The sequence below is a fragment of the Calonectris borealis genome, chromosome 20 (genome assembly GCF_964195595.1).
Source record: "Calonectris borealis chromosome 20, bCalBor7.hap1.2, whole genome shotgun sequence".
In the NCBI taxonomy this organism is placed as follows: Eukaryota; Metazoa; Chordata; class Aves; order Procellariiformes; family Procellariidae; genus Calonectris; species Calonectris borealis.
The window spans coordinates 8,593,577-8,618,376 of record NC_134331.1 but is presented as its reverse complement, the minus strand read 5'-3'; the positions used below and the strand labels follow the sequence as shown (position 1 = coordinate 8,618,376).

Below are 24,800 nucleotides of genomic sequence, written 5' to 3'. Positions count from 1 at the left end.
CTCTATGTGCTTGCGTATTCCTTCAAAAAATCCACTTTTAAGAGGCATAGCTTTCTTCTGTAAGGAAATGTCCTTCTCTTTTATATCTATCTTTATTTCTATAAAATAAGCTTTTACAGATTTAACCAGCTTGTCAGGTATGAAAGCTCACTTTCCTAGAATCATTCGCAAACTCACAAGATTACAGAATGGCTGAGGTTTGAAGGGACATCTGGAGGTCATCTGGTCCACACCCCTGCTCAAGCAGGGACACCTAGAAGTTGTCCAGGACCATGTCCGGAAAACTTTTTAATATCTCTAAGGATGGAGACTCCACAACCTCTCTGCGTAACCTATTCCAGTGCTTGGTCATCCTCACAGTGAAAAAGTGTTTCCTAATGTACTGATGGAGCCTCCTGTGTTTCAGTTTGTACCCATTGCCTCTTGTCCCCGCCACTAGGCACCACTGAAAAGAGGCTCGCTCCATCTTCTTTACACCTGCCTCCAGGTATTTATATACTTTGATGAAATCCCCCTGAGCCTTCTCTTCTCCAGGCTTCCTCAGTTCCAGCTCTCTCAACCTTTCCTCATTGGAGGGATGCTCCAGTCCCTTAATCATCTTCACAGTCCTTTGTTGGACTCTCTCCAGTATGTTCATGTCTCTCTGTAGGGCCCAGAACTGAATAAGTACTCCAGGTGTGGCCTCACCAGTGCTGAGCAGAGGAGATGGATCACCTCCCTCGACCTGCTGGCAACACTCCTCCTAATGCCGCCCAGGACACCGTTAGCCTTCTTTGCAGCAAGGTCACATTGCTGGCTCATGTTCTGCTTGGTGTCCACCAGGACCCCCAGGTTCTTTTGTGCAAAGCTGCCATCCACCAGGGTCACCCCTGGAAAATATTGGTACCTGGGGTTGTTCCTCCTCCCCAGATGCAGGCTCCTTGTTGAACTGCATGAAGTTCTTGTCAGCCCATTTCTCCAGCCTGTCAAGGTCCCTCTGTATGGCAACCTGACCCTCTGGCATATCAGCCACTCCTCCCAGTTTCGTGTCATCATTGATCTTGCTGAGGGTGCACTCTGGCCCATCATCTGGATCATTAATGAAGATGTTAAACATGGGACTGGACCTAGTATTGACCGCTAAGGTACATTTCTAGTTATTGGTCTCCAACAAGACTTTGTGCCACTCATGACCACCCTCTGAGCCTGGCCATTCAGCCAAATTTCAATCCACCTCACTGTCTGTTCATCCAGCCCACACTTCAACAGCTTCTCTGTGAGGATCTTACGGGAGACAGTGTCAAAGGCCTTCCTGAAGTCAACTGCTCTGCTCTCATCTACCAAGCCAGTCATTTCATCATAGAAGGTGATCACGTTGATCAAGCATGAATTCCCTTTGGTGAAGCCATGCTGACTACTCCTGATGATTTTATTGTCTTTCAGGTGCCTGGAAATGATTTCCAGGATTAGTTTCCTGGAACCTTCCCAAGGATTGAGGTGAGGTGATTGGCCTGTAGTTCCCTGGGTGCTCCTTCTTGCCCTTCTTGAAGACAGGAGTGACATTTGCTTTCCTGAGCCTTCGGGTACTTCTGCTAATCGCCATGATTGATCAAAGATTATCAAGAGTGACCTCACAATGACACCAGCCATCTCCCTCAGAATTTGTGGGTGTATCCCTTCATGGCCCATGGACTTTTGTATGTCCTGTTTGCTTAAGTATTCCCTGACCTGATCCTCTTCCACCAAGGATATGTCTGCCTTGCTCCAGACTTTCTCCCTGCTCTCTGGGACTCAGGATTCCTGAAGGTCTTGCTAGCAGTATTCAGTACCTCAGCCTTTTCCATGTCCTGTGTCACCAGGGCCCGCAACCCCTTCAGCAATGGACCCACATTTCCCTAGTCTTTCTTTTGTCACCTATGTACTTCTTGCTGTCTTTAACATCTTTGGCCAGATTAATCCAATTTGGGCTTTGGCTTTCCTAACCTCATCCCCGCATGGTCGGACAGTGTCTCTGTATTCCTCCCAGGTTACCTCTCCTTGCTTCCACCCTCTGTATGCTGCCTTTTTGTGTCTTGAGTTTTGCCATGAGCTCCTTATTCATCCATACAGTCCTCCTGGCATTTTCTTTACGTAAATTACTACTCCATCCTGACCATGTGCCTCAATAAAGGCAAATGGTGAAATTACCTGTCATTACATACGGAGTTTCACATATTTGAGTCTTACATGTTAAAGCTCTGTCAGCTAAGGATGAAATACTTCTGGTCTAGGTATCTCAAGAATGCGCTTGATGACACAAAATTATTTTCAGTGGGAAAAACTAAACTGAGAAGAGCTGTGAAAGAATTTTGTGATACTTACACTGGGCAAAAAAATGTTGATAATTACAAAGTAATGTACACAGGAAAAGCAATCCTAACTATCAAATATAGTGATGAGCAGTGTTCACATCTATGGAGGTGCAATATTAACACTGCATGTCATCAGATCTTGAGAGAGAGAAGGTAGAACTAGAAAATTATAGGGGAGAATGAGAACTAAATAATGATTTCCATAGAAGGAGAGATAAGATAGATTAGTGCTATTTGCCTTGCTATGCAGAGAGGGATTATTGATTTTTTTGTATTATAGGAAGAACTAGGGATTGACAGGGAAATAAGCACCACTAAAGAAAGTATTTTTCAATAAATGAATTTAAACTATAAATCTCATTGCCAGAGAGCTCTTTGGATGCCAAAAAGTAAAATTGGTCTTAAAGTGATTAAATCAAAGGAACAAAAATCTAGCAAAGGCTCTTGAACACAGTCATGTGTCCTCTTATGAATCTCTAAACTCAAGATTTCCAGAATTTGGAAGATACACAAATAAATGTTATTTTATATTTATATGCAGAGATGGAATATAACTTAATGAACACTTAGCTTGTTTCAGGGTGGTTATTCTCTCTGATACATTGTGCTGTATTATATTACAACTGAAAGAAGTGAGGCAGGGTAATATTTAATAATCTGATTAAGATAAGCAGTGCAGACAACAGTAAAATCCACATCTCATACCCAAGGTCTGTAAGTAGAGACCTCTGTAAAAAGACAGCTGTCATCAGACTTATGGTGGCCTCAGAAAAGTTTAAGGCATGCACCCAAATGTCACCATGCTTGCCCAGTGAATGATTGTCCCTGCTCCCTTAGCTCAGATTTGTGGATCATCTATGGCCTACAGTTATTAGTAGTTACCCTCATCCCTCTCGTCAGCATTAGTTAAAATTCCCTCCTTAGGAGTCTTCTCATATTATTTATAGGAGATATATTCACATAGCTAGTGAGAGACCAAAAATTTCTAATTATATCTAGTAACATCACTTTCCAGTTTTCAGTTCGTTCAGTTTGCCAGACAATGCTTTGCCAAAAACAAGGTTTGCCAAAATTGCTTTGCCCAAAGACAGAGGAGGCATCTGCAGCATGTGCTGACCAGACTCTATAAAAGAGTCCTTGAATCTGGGCCGTCCCATCTCCAGAGAAAACTTCATGGTAAGTGCATGTCTGTGGCTGGCAGAAAGGGACAGCGTCCCTGCTGTCCCAGTGTACATATCTGTATCTGCAAGGATTTAATAACTGTAGACAAAGCATGTTGGTATTTTCACTTTGTGACCTGCCTATGGAATTCTGTGCAGCAGAAGGGGATCTGCCATTTCTGCTTTACAGCACTGATCGTCTTCCAGCCTGCAAGGCATCTTCTCATATCATAAGAGGTAAGAGCCTAATTTACTCACACTTAAGGGACAGACAAAAAGCTGTCAGATTTCTGTAGAACAGATTTCTTCGCGGTTACAAATTTCTGTAAAATTGTATGGGCAATTGGTGTATGCCCATATATGCCTGGTCACTGCTTGGTTATGGTAAATACAGCATGCTGATGGTTGGGTAGGCTGCTCATGGCAAGCAGCTTTCCAAAGTGGCTGTGCTTGAAGCCACTAGCCACGGATGTCATGTCAGGAAATGCTTCTTGGGGATTCCTCATGTTTAATTATGGATCAGTGAAGTAAATGATCTGTTCTGGCACGAAGTCCAGATAGATAAACCTAGTAACAGAACAGACTATCGCAAAATCTTAAAGGTTTGCAACAAATTATATGTATTACTGTGTATGATACTGGCCAAAAATTTATATGAAGATACTTTTCAGATGATACTGCAGTGTTATAATCTGCATGTGGGCCTCATACTAGGAAACCTGGTAAAAATGCAGAAATCAACTAACCAACTAAACAAACAAACAAAAAAAAGAGATGTACTGCTCCTATTCCTCTGAAACAAAACAGAGTAAAGTGGAGGATCTGCATGCTACTAGGAGTTGTTGCAAATGTTAACATTTGGTTGGCTTATTTAGGTAACTAAAAGTCATGATATGACATCTAAATAAGCTGCCTGTTTGTCTAACTTCCTAGGAACTCAGGTGCTTTCTATTACTGGACATGTAGTATTTCCTTGGAAATCCAATACTGCATTTAGATATCCAGCTTTGATTTGTAAATTTTTGAACTAAGGTTTCTACCTTTGCATATAATTATTTTCACAAACAATTAGCATACAAACAAATAATTGGTGATGCAGTATTTTAACTTACCGTATTATCTGTCCTTACATACCATTTACTCACGTACCGCTTCCCAAAGTTAAATCACTTGCAACAGATTTCTGCCACTGTCAAGGGAATATCGGTGCAGTTGATTTAAGGTGACAGCCACTCTAAAATTTAAACATGAGATCAAATAGGAAGTTAACTATAACTTACACAGTCAAGTTCTTGAACAATGGAACATGGGAAAAAAAAAAAAGTCTTATTTCGTTCAGACAGAACAGATCTCTAAAATTTCCAGACTTTCTTAGATCATTGAAATTGTTCTGTTGTCCACACTGAGGATTATTTCTATTTTAGACCTGGGTATATCTCTCCAGAGACAAATTTGTTTTTAACTCTAAGACACCTAAAGGACACAATTTGGTAAGCAAAGGGGGCCCAGCTAGCACTGACTGATACAGCTGATAGCACAGCTAACATTCACAAATCGTTTCAACAGTAGGAAAGCAGTGGTACACACCTAACCCCCACTTTATGATCACTATGCTAAAAAATGAGGCGGCTGGAATCCAAGCTTCCTTTAGCCTGAGGGGGTTTGATTTGCCCCACTCATGTTTTAGATGATTGCCCTTGCCACAAGGCTGGAAGGCATTCTTCATCACAGCACCTTTCTTTCTGCTGGAGAGGTGTGCCATTGTGCAACCAAGAAGGCAACATTCATTAATATGGCAGGAGGACAAGCAGGATGGCACTTGCTGGAAGGATGTAGTTGTTTAGAATTTTTTAGAAAGGGTGTTTCTGGCCCTAAAACTCCCTAAAACTCCCTGGCCTCTCGGAGAGAGAAGGCACACCTTATTTCAAAGACTGATGTTAGAATGCTGGGCTGCTTAAACAGTTTGTGATGAGAAGCAAACAACTCCAGTGAATTCAGAGCACCAGCAAAAGACATCATGCACTAGTTAGTTCTCAGAACACCTTCTGGACTCACCTACCTCTATTTTGTGTACAGGCAAGCAAGGTTTTTAATGTGGACTTTTTGGTTTGGTAACTCCAGGTAGCTGGTGTGAATATCCTCTTCCTCTGGCATGGTGCCTCACTGTGATGGTTCACTTCTGCTTTGGAACCAATTCCTTAATATTTACTTGCAGAAGGACCCAAAGCATTTACAGCATGTTTTTAAAGCTTTGAGCTTACAAAATTGCAAGTGCTTTATTGAAGTTGCATTCAATCACAGTAGCCTTGCAACATTCCTCCACAAATGCTTTCATTTAAAATTTTCCTGCTGAAATCTCCAATCTCCTGGGGCCTATCAATCTAACTGGAAATAGCAACTTTTTGAGGAGGGGTTGGGGGCCCTAGTCACAGAATATGAAAAGAATGTAGAAGTTGCCCTGCTCAGCTTGACAAGGCATAAGTGACTTAGCCGTTTTCCAAAGTTATGTAGATGTCTAGAAATGTAAAAAGAAATACAAATCTTTCTGCTGGTACTTTTCAAAACTTGAATCACACTGTCGAACACATCAGTGCTAGAAATATGTCAATGCTAGGAGCTTGATATTTATCATGACCATTAGCAACCCAAATGGTGGATGAAATTCATCCTCAGGAACTGGGCAGATGAGATCAAACCAAGGGACTCATGAATATGCTGCAGAGCAGTGTTACTCTTAAGAAGGCTCCCCTTGTCAGCCTGGAGCTGACAAGAACCTCATGAATATTAGCAAAGATAGTGTGAAGTCCTGCATGTAGGAAAGAATAGCCCCATACGATAGGATATGTTGGCCGTTATTCGGCTAGAAAACACCTTTGCAGAAAAGGGTCATGTGCCCTGGTGCACATATGCCAGCAGTGTGCCTTTGGGGGAATGAAGGCCAACAACATATTATCAGGCACTCATAGCAGTGTAGCCAGCAGATAAAGGGAAGTGATTCTTCCCCTGCATTCAGATCCCATATCTGGATCACTGTGTCCAGTTTGGTGCTCCCTGGTGACAAGACAGACATTGACATCCAGGAATGAGTCCAGCGGAGAGCTTCCAACATAGGTAGGAACAAACGATGTATGAGGAGAGGCTGAAAGGGTGGGGTTTGTCCACTCTGGAGACAAAAATAATGTGGTTGTCTTACTGTTATCTTCAACAAAAAGTGGGTGGTGAAGGGTGAAGGGTGCAGGGTGAAAGGATGAGGAACAACAGACACGTGTTGCAGCAATAGAAATTTTGATCAGGTATTAGGAAAAAAAATTCACCATCAGGGTGGTCAGACGTTAAACAGGGATACAGAGGGACTGAGGAATCTCCGTTCTTGTAGATAATCAAAAGTTCACTGGAAAAATCTCTGGGTAACTTGATCCAACATTTGCCCTGCTTAGCACAGGACTGTGGACCAAAGAACTGCCTAAGATTCTTCCCAAATCATACATTCTACAATGCTTTTTAAGTTTTTCAATCAACTGTGAGGCAACAAAAAATGTTGACTTATTTGGGCAACATAACTGCTCTTCCACAGTGTTCTCTTCTGACGAGCCCCTCCATAAAGTGCACACATGTCGTCAGACTCTGAGATGGCCATCTTTGGGGAGGCAGCTCCTTACCTCCGGAAATCAGAAAAGGAGAGAATCGAGGCCCAGAACAAGCCTTTCGATGCCAAGACTTCAGTCTTTGTGGTGCATCCTAAGGAATCCTTTGTGAAAGGGACAATCCAGAGCAAAGAATCAGGGAAAGTCACCGTCAAGACTGAAGGTGGAGAGGTGGGTAAAACGCAAGATTTACAAACAACATTTAATTCCCTTTATGGACTCTTAGCTCACATACATGTATCTTTCTTTCCTCTGTCAGACTCTGACCGTGAAGGAAGATCAAATCTTCTCCATGAACCCTCCCAAGTATGATAAAATTGAGGACATGGCCATGATGACCCACCTCCACGAACCTGCTGTGCTGTACAACCTCAAAGAGCGTTATGCAGCCTGGATGATCTACGTAAGTACCAGCAGCAGTCTTCCTTTGGGTAGCTCGGAGGAACTGCTCTGCCAGGCTAAGTGGAAGCCAACGTGCTGTCTCCCTTCCTCACAGACCTACTCAGGTCTCTTCTGTGTCACTGTCAACCCCTACAAGTGGCTGCCGGTGTACAACCCAGAGGTGGTGTTGGCCTACCGAGGCAAGAAGCGCCAGGAGGCCCCTCCACACATCTTCTCCATCTCTGACAATGCCTATCAGTTCATGCTAACTGGTGAGTGGCTCTGTTTCAGAGGGATTGTACCATGAAATTCTCTGAAGGGATACTCTGTCTCAGTAATATGAGGAGATTTTTTTAAAGCTTTCATGGTTCTGATGCATACATACTATCATGGTTTAGTATCTTCACACCATTCTTTCTACTATTTTAAATCAAAGATACCCCTGCATTCAGTAAGGTGTTTTGGCATTTTGCTTGTTTGTTTGTTTTAAGTTCATGCTAAGAGGTGAGTGGCTGTCAGAGTGATTCCCGTAAAAAGACATTTTAAAAGTAATCACAGAGTTTCCCTGATAAATGTGCTGATTCTTAACACATCATTAGAGTTTTATTTCATAGCATTGCATTAATCACTGCTAGTCATAGCATTAATCACTGCTGATTTTTTCACATCAGTATTTCTAAAAAGGAAGTATAGTACTACAGATAGTGTGTCAGGAAACATGATTAAGCCAAATGGACTAGGTGGAGCAAGGAATATAATTATGTCTGTAATGAAAGAGTAAAAGTGAACAGCGTGTGAAATCCATATGTGATGTGAAAATTCTGTCTAACGATGTGAAGTTAATTCACCAAAGTGCTACAGGAAAAATCAGTATCACAAATGTTCAGATCTGTCTTGATAAAACCATGACATGAAAAAATGTAATAGAATCATATATTGCTGCTAGTTTTGCTTCTATCTTTTCATTTGTTTTTTTCTCTGTGCTATTGAGTTCAGAACTATTATCCATGCTCAGGATTCCTTTGTCATGGCTCCTTACTCTCTCTTTCTCTACTTCTGCTCTAAATACAGTCTGTGTAGCAGAAAATTAAGACAACAGAAAAAATTTACTGTATGCAGCAGAAAAAAGACCATAAAGAGTGCAGTAGGGAAGAAACAAATGTCCCTTCAAGGGTTTTCATTGCTCATGGAAAAGCATTACTTTGCAAAGAATTGAATTTTTTAAAACTGTTATTAGTAAGCAAAGGAAAAAGCATGCAGACATCCTTCTTGTCATAACTTACATTTACTGCATTAATTTTCAGTCTTTTTGCATTCTTCATTTACAAAGTCTATTTGTTTCTGTCTCTTTCACAGATCGCGAGAACCAGTCAATCCTGATCACGTATGTACACCCCCTGCTTGGGTCCCCTTGGGGCCCAGTGCCAGGGGGACCTCCTGCCTGACCACACGCTCTCTGCTTCTCTCTGTGGTTTCACAGCGGAGAATCCGGTGCAGGAAAGACTGTGAACACAAAGCGTGTCATCCAGTACTTTGCAACAATTGCAGCGAGCGGGGATAAGAAGAAGGAAGAGCAGCAGTCAGGCAAAATGCAGGTACTCAATGGTGACTGGAATCAATGCTTTTCTCTGTTCCTGACATGATTTTTGGCAAGGATAACCAGCAATAACTATCATCCTGCAGGGAACGCTTGAGGATCAAATCATCAGCGCCAACCCACTGCTAGAGGCTTTTGGAAATGCCAAGACTGTGAGGAATGACAACTCCTCACGCTTTGTAAGTTTTTGATCAGAGAAATTGACATTTACAGGTGAACAAGGATGTCAGAACAGAAGCTGTCACTTGTGAAAGTGTAGCAGAGCAAACAAATATTTACAAAGGGGGATAATTTAAATATGTATAAATATCGATATTAATTAATATTTATAAATATATATATATACACACATGCTCCTGGTATCTGTCATACAGACTGTAGATACAAATTCGTGTAAACTTATATAATGCAAAAGGAAGGGAAGAAGGGAGGGAGGGAGGAAAAGGCAGATAGACAGGATGGAAATTGCCTGCATCAGATCAGCAAAAATATGAATCTCTGGTTTTTTAGACACAGAACTGGGCAGTTCTATTAATCTGACTCTTCAGACCTTGATAAAAGTTGTCTGGGAAGGGATAGGGACAAAGATTTCTTCAAGACTTCCTGTCAGAAACCAAACTACTCTATGACATGTCCTTTTGATCATTTTAATGCAAAAAGCCATTCGTAAATTTTATTAGATAAGCTGTGAATGTCCTTGAGAAATCACAATACCAATCCACAGTCTCAGCCTAAAGCTCTATGTTCTGCGTGCGTTGCCCCTATTCCCACAACTCAGAAAATAGTAGCTGCCTTCTGTTTTTCTGCAAGATCCAAAGAACTCATTTAACATTTACACCACCAAAATCCACCTCCACAGCATCCTATCTGATTAAAAAATGAAGCGACTGCATCTTGGCTTTCTCTATATCCATCTGTTTGAATTGAGGCATAAATGACTTAATAAAAGGCTTGCTTAGTGGTTTTCTTGTTCCTGTGCATTGAGGGTTATCCACTAAGTAATAACAACTCGACTCAGATCTTTACCCTAGTATTGCCAGTATAAAGAGTTTCCTGATTTTTTTTTCCTTCTGTTTCGCTTTTTTTCAGAAAAACAAGAAAAAAAATCATAACAACTTCTAAGTTTAAATCCTGTCCTCTGTGAAGAACGTAAGGTTACATACTTACAGTCTTAGCGAAATTTCAAAATAACTTTTTTCTTTCCCTTCTAAAGGGCAAATTCATTCGAATCCACTTCGGAGCCACAGGCAAACTGGCTTCTGCTGACATTGAAACATGTAAGAGACCTCCTGACCTGATCACATTCCTTCCTCCCTTTCTACCTCAGTGTAATTTCTTAGGCCTAACCCTGTCCTACCATCCTTGCCAGATCTGCTGGAGAAGTCCAGAGTCACTTTCCAGCTCAAGGCAGAAAGAAGCTACCACATATTTTATCAGATCATGTCCAACAAGAAGCCAGAGCTAATTGGTAGGAAGTATTATAAATTGTTTGATGGAATCTGAAAGTGTTTAACATTTCTCTTCATTCTTATGCCCGGGTATGTCCTATTCCTCTTTACAGACATGCTCCTCATTACCACCAACCCATATGACTACCAATTTGTGAGTCAAGGTGAGATCACTGTTGCCAGCATTAATGACCAGGAAGAGCTGATGGCTACAGATGTAAGTGACACAGAGCATATTGGTGTGGTGAAAGTTCCATTTAATGGCCCAGAGGTTTATTTGACTGATTCTGTTGCCAGAGTGCCATTGACATCCTGGGCTTCACTGCTGATGAGAAAACAGCCATTTACAAGCTGACAGGGGCTGTCATGCACTATGGGAACTTGAAGTTCAAGCAGAAGCAGCGTGAGGAGCAGGCAGAGCCAGATGGCACAGAAGGTATTAACAAAATCTAGAACTCCCAATAACAGAAACAGTTACATAGCTGGCAGTTGGCATTCAGGTATCTTGCTCCAATTTAATTTCATAAAGACATAAATCTTAGCTTCCATAATATTCATGCTTCTAAATTTCCTTTCAAGCTATCACAAGATTGCAGTGCTGAAACCTTAGAGGACCTCCAGTTTCAATGATCACTTCCCTTCTGTCACTGTCTCCCTCTCTCTTTGTGTATAGTTGCTGACAAGGCCGCCTATTTGATGGGTCTGAACTCAGCTGACCTGCTCAAGGCCCTGTGCTACCCCCGAGTCAAGGTTGGGAATGAATATGTGACCAAGGGTCAAACCGTGCAGCAGGTAACAACCAGCTGGTGACTGGGAACCTCTGGCTTGATTCACTCTCTTGCTCTGGGTACTGTTTTCCTTCTGCTGCATTCTTCTTTATATTAGGTGAACAATTCAGTGGGTGCTCTTGCAAAGGCTGTCTATGAGAAGATGTTCCTGTGGATGGTTGTTCGCATCAACCAACAGCTGGATACCAAGCAGCCCAGACAGTACTTCATTGGTGTCCTGGACATTGCTGGCTTCGAGATCTTTGATGCAAGTACCACAGAAATCATAGTAAAAACTTGAAAGGGCAATTAGGGCTCAAGAGAAACTGGAGAATTACGGAGGGTTTTTTTGAAAATATTCCTTTCACTTGAAATTTCAAATCAAGTTTTGTGGGTTTTTTTAAATTTTATTTTCTGGAAATGCTTTCCTTCCTTGTATATGTCACTGCTTTTTCTCCAGCACAATCCATGAGCTTCAATGGATCTGCACGTAACAGCTTTACGTGATAGACAAGGAAGAAGCAGCTGCCTTCTACATAATTAGCACAAATGTTGTAGCTTTTCAATAATTTGAGCTTAGTATTAAAAAAGACCACTGACAAATAGCACACAAATACCAAAGATACAAGCTCACGGAGGAGAAGGGTAGACTTAAGTCCCCCACAAAATTGTGCTAAGTCTTTGGAAAAAGAGAGCAATATATATCCTTTGCTTCTGAAGAGCCAAAGGGTGATTCCAACAGGAAGAATGCATTGCCTTTAGTGCAGATAAAGAAGTTCTACAGACATTTGGGGAAGGTACCTGAGTCCAAGCCAGGACTGGCAAACACTGACAATGTCTAATTTTTTTGTAAGGGCAATGGGAAAATTTACATAATATGAGAGAAAAGAACAAAGTAAATTGATAGGGATAAGATAGGGATAAGACTACCAAATCTTTTGGGAATTTGATTTAAAAATAAGTTATATATGTAAACATCATTCAGGTAGCAAAGAGCAAAAAAACCCCAACCTCTTTAAAAATAGTTAATGGGATGTTTTAACATTAAAAAAATCTTTGTTTTAACTGGGCATTCCTGCATGGGATTCTGAGTGCACAGGAGAAAGCTATACAGGCAGTTCTTCATCTTGAGAATGAGTAAATCTTGTCTTTGCACTGAGCAGTTTAACAGCCTGGAGCAGCTGTGCATCAACTTCACCAATGAGAAACTGCAACAGTTCTTCAACCACCACATGTTCGTGCTGGAGCAGGAGGAGTACAAGAAGGAAGGAATTGAATGGACATTCATTGACTTTGGGATGGACCTGGCTGCCTGCATTGAGCTCATTGAAAAAGTACGTTGATTACATTTAAGATTTTGTTATTTCTTGTTCGTGACAAAATTTTAGGATTTTTCTTCAGCCTTATTATTTCTTGCCCTAATGCTTCACAAACCTACCTATTATTATCCATTTATGTTCCTGGCTATTTGTATTCAAAAAGTACCTTTTCATTTCAAATATTATATGTATTCAGAAAGTAATTTCTAAGGACCTTTGTGATTAGGTTACAAATGAAGTACTTTTAGGTTATACATTAACTACATTATCATGCATTTAAAAAAAAATTAACTGTAATTTTGCTTGTTTGGCAATAGAAGAATTAATGTGATCACACATAATTTGATGGCAAGGATTCTCTGTAGGTGTGCTTTCTAGTCTACAAAGATGAAAGATCCCTTTTCAGAAACCCAGACACAATTTTCAGTATTATGATTATGATTTCAATATTAATACTGTGATTTCTGAAATACAAGTTCTAGGTAAAATCATAGGTGTATATAGAAAAAAAGTACTGGATGAACAGGGTTGAATAAAACAATCACTATGAGCTGACACTGGTGTAACATCCTCTTGTACAGGAATGAAAAGACAGAGATATCAAAAATAAGGTTTCAGGAAGTAGCTGAAAGATCTGTTTATCTGTTGAACAAAGGTCAATTTTAGTAAGATACCTTCATCTACACAAATTTACTTTGGGAAAGCATTAATGCAGAAAATAAAAATCTCTTTTTGATTCATCAGAATTTCCTAATTATTTAGAAGACTTTGTGTGATTATTGTGACACTGTCAGTTCTGAAATGCATTAGTTTCAGACACAAATTTATGTTTTGTCTAGAACTGCATGTGCAAAACCTAACAAAGATTTGATCCATTTTTGATCCAAAAATTTCATCCATTTCTCAGTTTCCTGTGCCTTACTGCAGTATCCTTCTGAAGTCAGACCTGTATTTCATCGCTGTTTTTTTTTGCTCCTTCTCCCAGCCCATGGGCATCTTCTCCATCCTGGAAGAGGAGTGCATGTTCCCCAAGGCAACTGACACCTCTTTCAAGAACAAGCTCTATGACCAGCATCTGGGCAAGTCCAACAACTTCCAGAAGCCCAAACCTGGCAAAGGCAAGGCTGAGGCCCACTTCTCCCTGGTGCACTACGCTGGCACCGTGGACTATAACATCTCTGGCTGGCTTGAAAAGAACAAAGACCCCCTAAACGAAACAGTCATTGGGCTGTATCAGAAATCATCTGTGAAGACACTGGCATTACTTTTTGCCTCTGTTGGTGGAGAAGCAGGTCAGTTCTCTGAAATGTCACCTCTTTGGTGCACAATGGTTCTACAAAATTGTGGAATCATGAATGGGCCCCAAACCCATAAATGTTTCATTATCTTTACTTTATCAGAGGCTAGTGGTGGTGGCAAGAAAGGTGGCAAGAAGAAGGGTTCTTCTTTCCAGACTGTCTCAGCTCTTTTCCGGGTGAGTAAACACTTTATCTTTTCACCTATGCAAATTAGAATTAAACTGCATTTTCAACTGACTCAGCCACAGTAAAAAAACAAACAAACAACTTTTGTTCAGTTCCTTATTAAAAAAAAAGTCTTATGGAATGAAAAATGACACTGTAAAGTCCTAATTTACAGTTAAAATAAAACATGAATTTTCTCATAAAACTATGAAGTACCCACTCTCTAACTCTCATTGGGTAGATGGCAACTTTTTTCTTGTCCTAAGAAGTGATGTTCAATGTTCAGAATCAGAGGGGATTGAGCTATTGATTGAGGTATTATCATTTGATAATTTTCAGCCCAGTGCATCTCCATTGATAGCCCTTTTATGCTAAGTTCAAAGAACCTAAGACTTAGTTTTTCCGTATTTCATATAAACACACACTAAACCATGGTCCCACAGGAGAACCTAAACAAGCTGATGACCAATCTACGGAGCACTCACCCGCATTTTGTCCGTTGCATCATCCCAAATGAAACAAAAACACCTGGTAAGACGCTCAAGCAGAAGGAGAACTTGCTCTGATACAGCCATTCCCCGCTGCGCTAGTAACTGGTATTCATTTATGCTCTGAATTTCTAGGTGCCATGGAGCATGAACTGGTACTTCACCAGCTGCGGTGTAACGGTGTGCTGGAAGGGATCAGAATTTGCAGGAAAGGTTTCCCCAGCAGAGTTCTCTATGCTGACTTCAAACAGAGGTAAGAGCTATGAAATGAAGAGATAAAGCAGGTGTCTTCACTGATTGCTGTTCATCAAACAGCTGAACTTTGCCAGTGTCTCTGAATATGGAAGCACAACAGAGCTACACAAGCCAGTGCTCACAATATTAAAAAATGCAGATTGGGATGTGGCTACAACACATTCTTAGACACAAACTACAAACTCAAATAGAGTGCTTTGGCCATTGTATCAGCTGCAAGTTTCAGGGGAAGTTGCTTTCTTCCTATACACATAGTGGCAATGTTCCTCTCTAGCAATTTTCTACAGCATAGTTTAAGTGAAAAAGATACTGGACTGAAATGGCTGGAGATCAGTGTCCTCTTTTCATCTATGACTCATCACCTAAAGACAGTAAAAGTTTCTTTAATTTTGTTATCAGGTTAGGACTTCATTATAACTGTATCTGTAAACAAGGGATGGAATTCCAACTTCCTCAGCCTGATTCTGCTGCAAGGACTGCTGCTAATTTCAATAAACAGTATAACCTTATGACTTGAGATTGCCTTTGTTCATATTTCCTCTCATTCCACAGATACAAGGTGCTTAATGCCAGTGCTATCCCAGAGGGACAGTTCATTGATAGCAAGAAGGCTTCTGAGAAGCTTCTTGGGTCAATCGATGTGGACCACACCCAGTACAAATTTGGTCACACCAAGGTACAAACCCCCCTTGACTCACTCACTGTGTGCCTGTGCTTTGCTCTACCTGACAGTGATGTGCTGCAACATTCCCTTTCTCAAGGTGTTCTTCAAAGCTGGGCTGCTGGGACTCCTGGAGGAGATGAGGGATGAGAAGCTGGCACAGCTCATCACTCGCACACAGGCCAGGTGCAGGGGCTTCCTGATGAGAGTGGAGTACCAGAGAATGGTGGAGAGGAGGTAGACATTCCTCATCTTCAGTTAAAGTCACTGTACCTGGGGGAAAGTGTTGACACTCGTCACACTGAAAATACTCAATGTACATTTTAATTATGCTTCAGGGAGTCCATCTTTTGCATCCAGTACAACGTTCGTGCATTCATGAACGTGAAGCACTGGCCCTGGATGAAGCTGTTCTTCAAGATCAAGCCCTTGCTGAAGAGTGCAGAATCTGAGAAGGAGATGGCCAACATGAAGGAAGAGTTTGAGAAAACCAAGGAAGAGCTTGCAAAGTCTGAGGCAAAGAGGAAGGAGCTGGAGGAGAAAATGGTGAAACTGGTGCAGGAGAAAAATGACCTGCAGCTCCAAGTGCAAGCTGTGAGTATGGCCATTTATTTCTCACTCAGAAAAGGAGTCTACATTCAGGCTGCTCTTTCGCATATAGATGACCAGATGTCAGATATTTGTTGAATTATGCATCATATTGACTGTGAAGCTGAAGAAACTAGTCTGTCACAGTAGCATGATGAGCTCTCTGACAGCCCGTACAAAGAGGCAGGGAGTTCCAAGTGGGAGTCAGTGCTCTTGCTTTCTGAGGAAGAAGCCGTCTATAGCTAGCCAACATGAAATACTCGGGAGAGGGTTGTACCTGAACCCCCAACTCCCTTTGAGCAGGTGAGTCCTGCAGGCAGGAGCTCTATCTCACCAGGATTAATTCATTTGGGACAGTAAATGCAACCTATAATTCAAATCGATGCTTGTAAATTCAGCCACTTAATAACGAATGGATAATTGTTCATTCAGGAAGTGGGAAATATGGCTTGAAACTTCTCCTCAGTCTAAAAAGAAATTAATCCAGAGCTCCTGCTTCTGAACAAAAGTCTCATCTCCCAGGGTTGTTCTATGGTGTTTTACTATGCTCAAGAGTGCTCCGTATTCCCTGGGAAGATGAAAAGGAACAGGCAGATACACCCTGATACAGGCAGATGTTGAACCTCCCTGGTGAAATGGCTGTCCGAATCGTGCCTGTCCTGCTTTAATCCATAACCCTTAAATGCAAAATGTGTATACCAAATTTGGAGAGCATATGTACGTATAATAGTATTAAACCACCGTCTCTGGGTAGGCACTTCACACCTCTGTATTATTTAGACATAACTTAGTACAACGCAGAATAACAAAGCAGATGAGTAATCAAGCAAAATCTTTCATTTCTGAGTACTGTAGTGATTTGCAGCTGCAACCTGGATTTTCATCATATCCTGTGTGGTAGATTTGTTATTAACACTCTCCCATGAACCTTGTAGGCGCCTCAAATTTAGAAAAATATATAATTATTTTAAAATATATTCCAACAGTATTTGATATTCAAAGCCCATCTTACAAAGCAATTCTAAATTACTCATTAAATTATTGAAAGCACTGAAATTACCAAATACATTCTTCACATTTCCCCTAGTTACATAGTGATTTGAGTCTTCAATTAGAAAATGGGGAACCTAGGGCTTTTTCCTCAGTCTAAAAGAGAAAAAGAGATGCAGATTTTGATCTTCTTACTTATAAAGGTATCTGCGAATTAAACTCATTTAGGACAAAGCTATATAAGCAAATACCAAAGACTGAAGGAATAGAAAGCCAGCTGAAATCAGCATTGAAAACTCCAGACAAACAAGTTGGAAATATGACAACTATGCATGTTTTTTAAAAGGCAAAACCTCTATAGTATGTGCACTAATTTTAATGAATGTAGAAGAGTGATAACTTTTTATCTAACAGTTTTTCTCCTGAGCATAATAAATCCTTTACATCCCCACGTAACACCGCGTTCAGCATCAATTACAAAAAGGAAGCCACTGATTACTGTGTGTGAAGCAAAAAACCTGCAAGTCCATTTCATTGAAAACTAGTAACAGAGATGGTCACTTTTTTGTGATGCCTGTAAGTGCGTGAGGAACTCTCACAACTACAAATTCTGAGAGATATTTTTGAAAGAGCCAAAAAAAATGGAAGTCGTTCCAAACTGAGAACTTGCATAACTATTTCCCAGACAGAAAAACTGACAACATTGTTCAGCTGTTTGAGTGGAAGGGCTATTTCAGGCATAGCTGTTACATATGTCAATTTAGTAAGACAGAAGATAAAGAAGAGAAACTTCCAAATATTGTAAACAAAGAAGATCTGTGTCTCCCCACCAGGAAGCAGATAGCTTGGCTGATGCTGAGGAAAGATGTGACCAGCTCATCAAAACCAAAATCCAGTTGGAAGCCAAAATTAAGGAGGTGACTGAAAGGGCTGAAGACGAGGAGGAAATTAATGCTGAGCTGACAGCCAAGAAGAGGAAACTGGAGGATGAATGTTCAGAGCTGAAGAAAGATATTGACGATCTTGAGTTAACACTGGCCAAGGTTGAGAAGGAAAAACATGCCACCGAAAACAAGGTATGAGGCAGAACGTGTCACTCACACTCCAGAAAAGAGCACTGTGCTGTTACAGGATTTCTGTATTTAATTCCTTTCTTTACACTTGGTCCCTTCTTCTCAAAGGTGAAAAACCTCACAGAGGAGATGGCAGCCCTGGACGAGACCATCGCCAAGCTGACAAAAGAGAAGAAAGCCCTCCAAGAGGCCCATCAGCAGACACTGGATGACCTGCAGGCAGAAGAGGACAAAGTCAATACGCTAACCAAAGCTAAAACCAAGCTGGAGCAGCAAGTGGACGATGTAAGCGTGGTTGTCCAGAAGAACAGGACAGGTATGGAGTTAGGCCTGGCTGGCAGAGCACTGATGGTCTTGTTCTGTTTAGCTGGAAGGGTCCCTGGAGCAAGAGAAGAAACTGCGCATGGACCTTGAGAGAGCTAAGAGGAAACTCGAAGGAGACCTGAAGCTGGCCCATGACAGCATAATGGATTTGGAAAATGATAAGCAGCAGCTGGATGAGAAACTCAAGAAGTAAGTGTGGCTGTGTGGCACCTGAGTGCTGGGCTGGTGCACTTGTCTTTATTCTTTGAACTCTGACATGGTTTGTTTTGTGCAAAGGAAAGACTTTGAAATCAGCCAGATCCAGAGCAAAATTGAGGATGAGCAAGCCCTGGGCATGCAATTACAGAAGAAGATCAAGGAGCTGCAGGCAAGTCTCTGTTTCTTCTCCTCTTTCACCCAGCCTCAGGGCAAGTAGGAGGAGGGCATGGGTGTGAGGGGTCCGTAATGTTCCCCAGGCTCGTATTGAGGAACTGGAGGAGGAAATTGAGGCAGAACGAACCTCTCGAGCAAAAGCAGAGAAGCATCGGGCTGACCTCTCGAGGGAGCTAGAGGAGATCAGCGAGCGCCTGGAAGAAGCAGGAGGGGCTACCGCAGCTCAGATCGATATGAACAAGAAGCGTGAGGCAGAATTTCAGAAGATGCGTCGCGACCTCGAAGAGGCCACTCTGCAGCATGAAGCCACAGCTGCCGCCCTGCGGAAGAAGCATGCGGATAGCACAGCTGAGCTTGGGGAGCAGATCGACAACCTGCAACGAGTGAAGCAGAAGCTGGAGAAGGAGAAGAGTGAGCTGAAGATGGAGATTGACGACTTGGCCAGCAACATGGAGTCTGTCTCCAAATCCAAGGTACCTTATAGGCTCATTGACTCAGTGGACTACAATACAACTTCTTGCACCTGCTATTATTAAGAGTGTGGATGGTTAACCCCTCCTCTTCTGTACGTTGACACACAGGCAAGTCTGGAGAAGATGTGCCGCACACTGGAAGACCAGCTGAGTGAGATTAAGACAAAAGAAGAAGAGCATCAGCGCATGATCAATGACCTCAATGCTCAAAGAGCTCGTCTGCAGACAGAATCAGGTAAGACATACACACCTCTGATGTGCAAATGAATAATGTCAGAGAGTTAGTGCAGAAATTATCCTTCTGGCTACATCATCTGTCCAACATGCTTTCTCTCCCCTGTAATGAGAAATGCATGAAATCAGATCACAAGCTTCTGCAAGGTCTGCTAACTATCTGGTTTTACAGCCCCAAATGTCCACAATACTGTCATCAACAGCAATAAAAGGCTTGTATATCTGCAAACTTTCCCAGGTGAATATTCACGCCAGGTGGAGGAGAAAGATGCTCTGATTTCTCAGCTGTCAAGAGGCAAGCAGGCATTCACCCAACAGATTGAGGAACTCAAGAGGCACCTAGAGGAAGAGATAAAGGTGAGAAGGCTTTCCATATTCTGTCTTATCCATTAGATTCCTTCTCTCTAAGAGGTGCTTCAGACATTTATGCAACTACAGAACTATCATGACGAGACAGAAAAAAACCCCCGTAGGTAATTCAGTGCAAGTTGTCTCATGTTAGCTATTCCCTGGAGTTTAGCCATTATTTCTTTTGTCAGTCCCAGCTTCTTTCCCCATTCAGCGTATTGTTGTCATTTTGCATAGAAGAATAATCCAATGTCCAATAACATTTCAGTCAGGAGATTTCCCAGGATATTTCCATTCATTGTCCCAATACTCTTGTTGCTGCAGGCCAAGAGTGCCCTGGCCCACGCCTTGCAGTCTGCTCGCCATGACTGTGACTTGCTCCGGGAACAATATGAGGAGGAGCAGGAAGCCAAGGGGGAGCTGCAGCGTGCCCTGTCCAAGGCCAACAGCGAAGTGGCCCAGTGGAGAACCAAATATGAGACGGACGCTATTCAGCGCACAGAGGAGCTGGAGGAGGCCAAGTATGTGGGGAAGTCTGCCAGAGACTAAGAACAGAAATTTGAGGAGACCACTGTGATATTGTCAGGAAGAAGCCAATATTCTGCTTTGGGGTGTCGTGGCAGGAGGATAGCAAATGCATCCTGTAATGCATGTGGGTTGGAAAAAAGAAAACAGGCAAACATGTGTAGGAGGCAGAGAATGGCAGACAGAAACCATGTAGTATGTAGACAAACAGAAGAGGAATGTGGACCACAGACTGTGAAGTGGCTAAGCATGCTGTTGAGAAAAGCACCACAGTACAAATTTCTCCTTGCTTGCTAACTGTGAGCTGGGCTTACCACCTCCCAGGAAGAAGCTGGCACAGCGCCTGCAGGATGCAGAGGAACATGTCGAAGCTGTGAATGCCAAATGTGCTTCCCTGGAAAAGACAAAGCAGAGGCTGCAGAATGAAGTGGAGGACCTGATGATTGACGTGGAGCGATCAAATGCCGCCTGCGCAGCTCTGGATAAGAAGCAGAAGAACTTTGACAAGGTCTTTTGGGCTCCAGGCCTGGGGCTGCTGGGCAGAGCATCCCCTCCTGATTGCCACGTCCATACGGAGGTCCTGTTTCTTTCCAGATCCTGGCAGAGTGGAAGCAGAAGTATGAGGAAACACAGGCTGAGCTGGAAGCCTCCCAGAAGGAGTCTCGCTCTCTCAGCACGGAGCTCTTTAAGATGAAGAATGCCTATGAGGAGTCCTTGGACCACCTGGAAACGCTGAAGCGTGAGAACAAGAACTTGCAGCGTAAGTCCCTGGCCCTCTGCTCCTGGCAGGCCTTTCTCACTCTCCACCACTACCCACCGCTCCACATGGGTCTGTGCCTGGAGAGATGGAGGTCTGCAAAGATGCCTGTCACCTTGGTGTGGCAGAGCCCCTCCCATTCGGCTCTGTCCCTGACCATGCTCTTGGTCTTTGTTCCCACAGAGGAGATTGCTGACCTCACAGAGCAGATTGCCGAGGGAGGAAAGGCAATTCATGAGCTGGAGAAAGTCAAGAAGCAGATTGAGCAGGAGAAATATGAAATCCAGGCTGCTCTGGAGGAAGCTGAGGTACGTGCCCATAATCATTGTTTTCCAGAGAGGGGTACTGAGGAGCAGTGTGAGAGACAAAAGCTTGGGACTATCAAGGAAAGTCAAGGCCTTGGTTTCCACATCACCCAGAGCAAAATGGTCCCATTTTTCTGTGTAGGAGGTAGTTTGGAAGAGAACAGCTGTAGGAAATATTCCTTTTATTGACACGGTGTTTCTCTCTTATTCAGGCCTCCCTGGAACATGAAGAAGGGAAGATCCTGCGCCTCCAACTTGAGCTCAACCAGGTGAAGTCTGAGATTGACAGGAAGATAGCAGAGAAAGATGAGGAGATCGACCAGATGAAGAGAAACCACCTCCGAGTGGTGGAGTCCATGCAGAGCACCCTGGATGCTGAGATCAGGAGCAGGAATGAAGCCCTGCGGCTGAAGAAGAAGATGGAGGGAGACCTGAATGAAATGGAGATCCAGCTGAGCCATGCCAACCGCGTGGCTGCAGAGGCACAAAAGAATCTGAGAAACACACAGGCAGTACTAAAGGTATGGCACAATGAAACAGGTGCTCACTGGTTTCTGAAACAGCTAGAAATTTTCCTGTGCTACAATTCTATCACTTCTATATTGCTGTGAAAATAGGAAATAAGAAAACAGGAAAAATAATCCTCCCAATCTGTCTTGTCTCTCTTACCAGGATACGCAGATACACTTGGACGATGCTCTCAGAAGTCAGGAGGACCTGAAGGAGCAGGTAGCCATGGTGGAGCGCAGAGCAAACCTGTTGCAGGCTGAAGTTGAGGAGCTACGGGCAGCCCTGGAGCAGACAGAGCGGTCAAGGAAAGTGGCTGAACAGGAACTGATGGATGCAAGTGAGCGAGTTCAGCTCCTCCACTCTCAGGTAAGTTCTAGGGTTAAATACATATAATATTTACATTTCCTAGAGAACTGAAATGATCATTAAGTATATTTTTGGGTTTTATCAGCTATACGTCACTGACTCTTCAGCAGTCTACCATTACCATTAATCAGCAGTACATATTCTTCATAGAAAACATTAATAAAACCATAAATACAAATAGGCAGTTTATTTTTTCTAAATATGGTCTAAAGCTGCTGGAGAAAACACTGCATTTTTTCTTCAACAGAATACCAGCTTGATCAACACCAAGAAGAAGCTGGAAACCGACATTGCCCAAATTCAGGGTGAAATGGAGGATACGATCCAGGAAGCCCGCAATGCTGAAGACAAGGCCAAAAAGGCCATCACAGATGTGAGTCGGGGACTCCTTTCATTGCTGATGGTGGATGTATTCTCCTCCAATCTGTCTCCAGCCCCAAAATGGCTTTGATCCTTTGCTCTCATCAGGCAGCCATGATGGCAGAAGAACTGAAGAAGGAGCAGGACACCAGTGCCCACCTGGAGAGGATGAAGAAGAACCTGGACCAGACGGTGAAGGACCTGCAGCACCGTCTGGATGAGGCTGAGCAGTTGGCACTGAAGGGAGGCAAGAAGCAAATCCAGAAGCTGGAGGCCAGAGTGCGTAGGGCTGGTATTCGTGCCTGAGTGAGCATGTCCCTTGGAGAGATACCAGGGAAGCTCCAAAGATGGGCTTCTCATTGCAGGTGCGGGAGTTGGAAGGGGAGGTTGATGCTGAGCAGAAGCGCAGCGCTGAAGCCGTGAAGGGTGTGCGCAAGTACGAGAGGAGGGTGAAGGAGCTGACCTACCAGGTAACACAGGAGGCCTCCTTGGGTTCACACACCCTCATCCCAAGAAGCCAAACATTTTCACATGAACTCCAAGGTGAAATGTTATTTTGTGATGTGGAGAAACCAAGAATTCATTCTCTTTCCTGTTTGCCAACTGCTTTAGTCTGAGGAAGACCGGAAGAATATTCTCAGGCTGCAGGATCTGGTGGACAAGCTGCAAATGAAGGTGAAATCCTACAAGAGACAAGCTGAGGAGGCTGTAAGTATTGCTTGGAGCACAAAGTGTTGCTTTCTGTGGGTGTCACGCAGGTGCTGAGGAGATGAATATCAGGAATTTGGAAAATGCCAGTGGTCAACAACCATGAGTTTTAGGGTCTTTGTCATCCAGATAAACCCCCTGATACCTGAGCACCAAACAAGTGGGAGAATAAGTACACAAATGACCAGACTAAGTGTCAAAAAGTGTCCTGAAGTGTGACACAGTACTGGTGAACCTTGTCACAGTGTGGTCCTGAATAATGGAAGATAAGGAGATCTGTGTGAGGCTTATGTGTGAGCAATGGTGGGTGGGTGATGGAGGTCTGAGCCTTCCCCCAGGGAAGAGCCACAGCCCCGCAAGGCCGAGGCACAGGAGGACTGAAACCCCTGCCCTGGACTCCTCACCACCGACTCCCTCTCCCCGCACAGGAGGAGCTGTCCAATGTCAACCTCTCCAAGTTCCGCAAGATCCAGCACGAGCTGGAGGAAGCCGAGGAACGGGCTGACATTGCAGAGTCGCAGGTCAACAAGCTCCGAGTGAAGAGCCGGGAGTTTCACAGCAAGAAGATAGGAGAGGAAGAGTGAGGATGTCATGAGGCAGCAAAGTGACCTGAGGGCTGCACAGAATGTGAACCCTCTGTTGCTTTCTTCTGTAATTAGTCTTTGTAACCATGTCAATGTCTAGAGAATAAAGACTGTAGATTCCTTTGCATACACAGCAGAAGTAGTGTGTTTGGTTGTTACAATTCAATTCTGTAGTTGCTTAAGTTTTGATTGTTTTCAAACAATTAATTTTCAGGTATAAGCTCCAGAAAATAATTTATCATCTGGAGTAAGATCCAGAAACTGTACTGCTCCAGCTACTGTAACAGTTACAGCCATCAGAGCAAACAAAATTTTTTGCACTACACTACAGTGTTTCCCAGCAATGGAATTGTAACTTAAAGTTAGAATTAGTTTCTATAAGAAGAGAAATTTTAAACCAATGTTTTACAATGTTTTACAAGGATACATATGAAGAGAAACTGGTTTTCATTATCTAAAACTGCAAATGAGAACAACTCTGGGAACATGACAGCATGAAAGAAATCTTTGCGTCTGACACTCTGAGAATACAGGGAAACACTAAAGACGGTAGCTCCACACTGCCAAGCAGTGCTTCCTGTCTGCCTTTTGCAACAATGGATGAGTTTTGTTGTATAAGTGAACTGAACGCCGGGTGGAAAGAAGTAGCCAACAGTCACTGACTTTTTTTTTTCATCCCACATGGGTTAACAATGCAAACAATTAAGATCAGAATATAATGTGTGGACAGGACAAAAATGAGGAAAAGCTGACCATGAGGAAGAGCTTCA

At 42.8% G+C, this 24,800-nt stretch overlaps 1 protein-coding gene across 1 annotated transcript; it reads left to right on the top strand.

The window, feature by feature from the left end:
- Window positions 1-7,101: 7,101 nt before the first annotated feature.
- On the top strand, window positions 7,102-24,163 carry LOC142091024 (myosin heavy chain, skeletal muscle, adult-like). Its single transcript, XM_075169741.1, has 38 exons — window positions 7,102-7,305; window positions 7,394-7,537; window positions 7,631-7,787; window positions 8,872-8,899; window positions 8,996-9,110; window positions 9,199-9,291; window positions 10,326-10,389; window positions 10,482-10,580; window positions 10,674-10,777; window positions 10,858-10,996; window positions 11,234-11,352; window positions 11,446-11,595; window positions 12,491-12,661; window positions 13,632-13,938; window positions 14,047-14,120; window positions 14,553-14,640; window positions 14,733-14,850; window positions 15,405-15,528; window positions 15,614-15,750; window positions 15,852-16,107; window positions 17,925-18,167; window positions 18,273-18,449; window positions 18,532-18,677; window positions 18,765-18,855; window positions 18,944-19,333; window positions 19,442-19,568; window positions 19,806-19,924; window positions 20,240-20,436; window positions 20,765-20,948; window positions 21,035-21,200; window positions 21,381-21,505; window positions 21,715-22,023; window positions 22,175-22,378; window positions 22,626-22,751; window positions 22,847-23,017; window positions 23,104-23,208; window positions 23,351-23,446; window positions 23,875-24,163. The coding sequence occupies exons 1-38, from the start codon at window positions 7,102-7,104 to the stop codon at window positions 24,028-24,030; spliced, it is 5,823 nt and encodes a 1,940-aa protein (XP_075025842.1). The 3' UTR covers window positions 24,031-24,163.
- The last annotated feature ends 637 nt before the right edge of the window (window positions 24,164-24,800 follow it).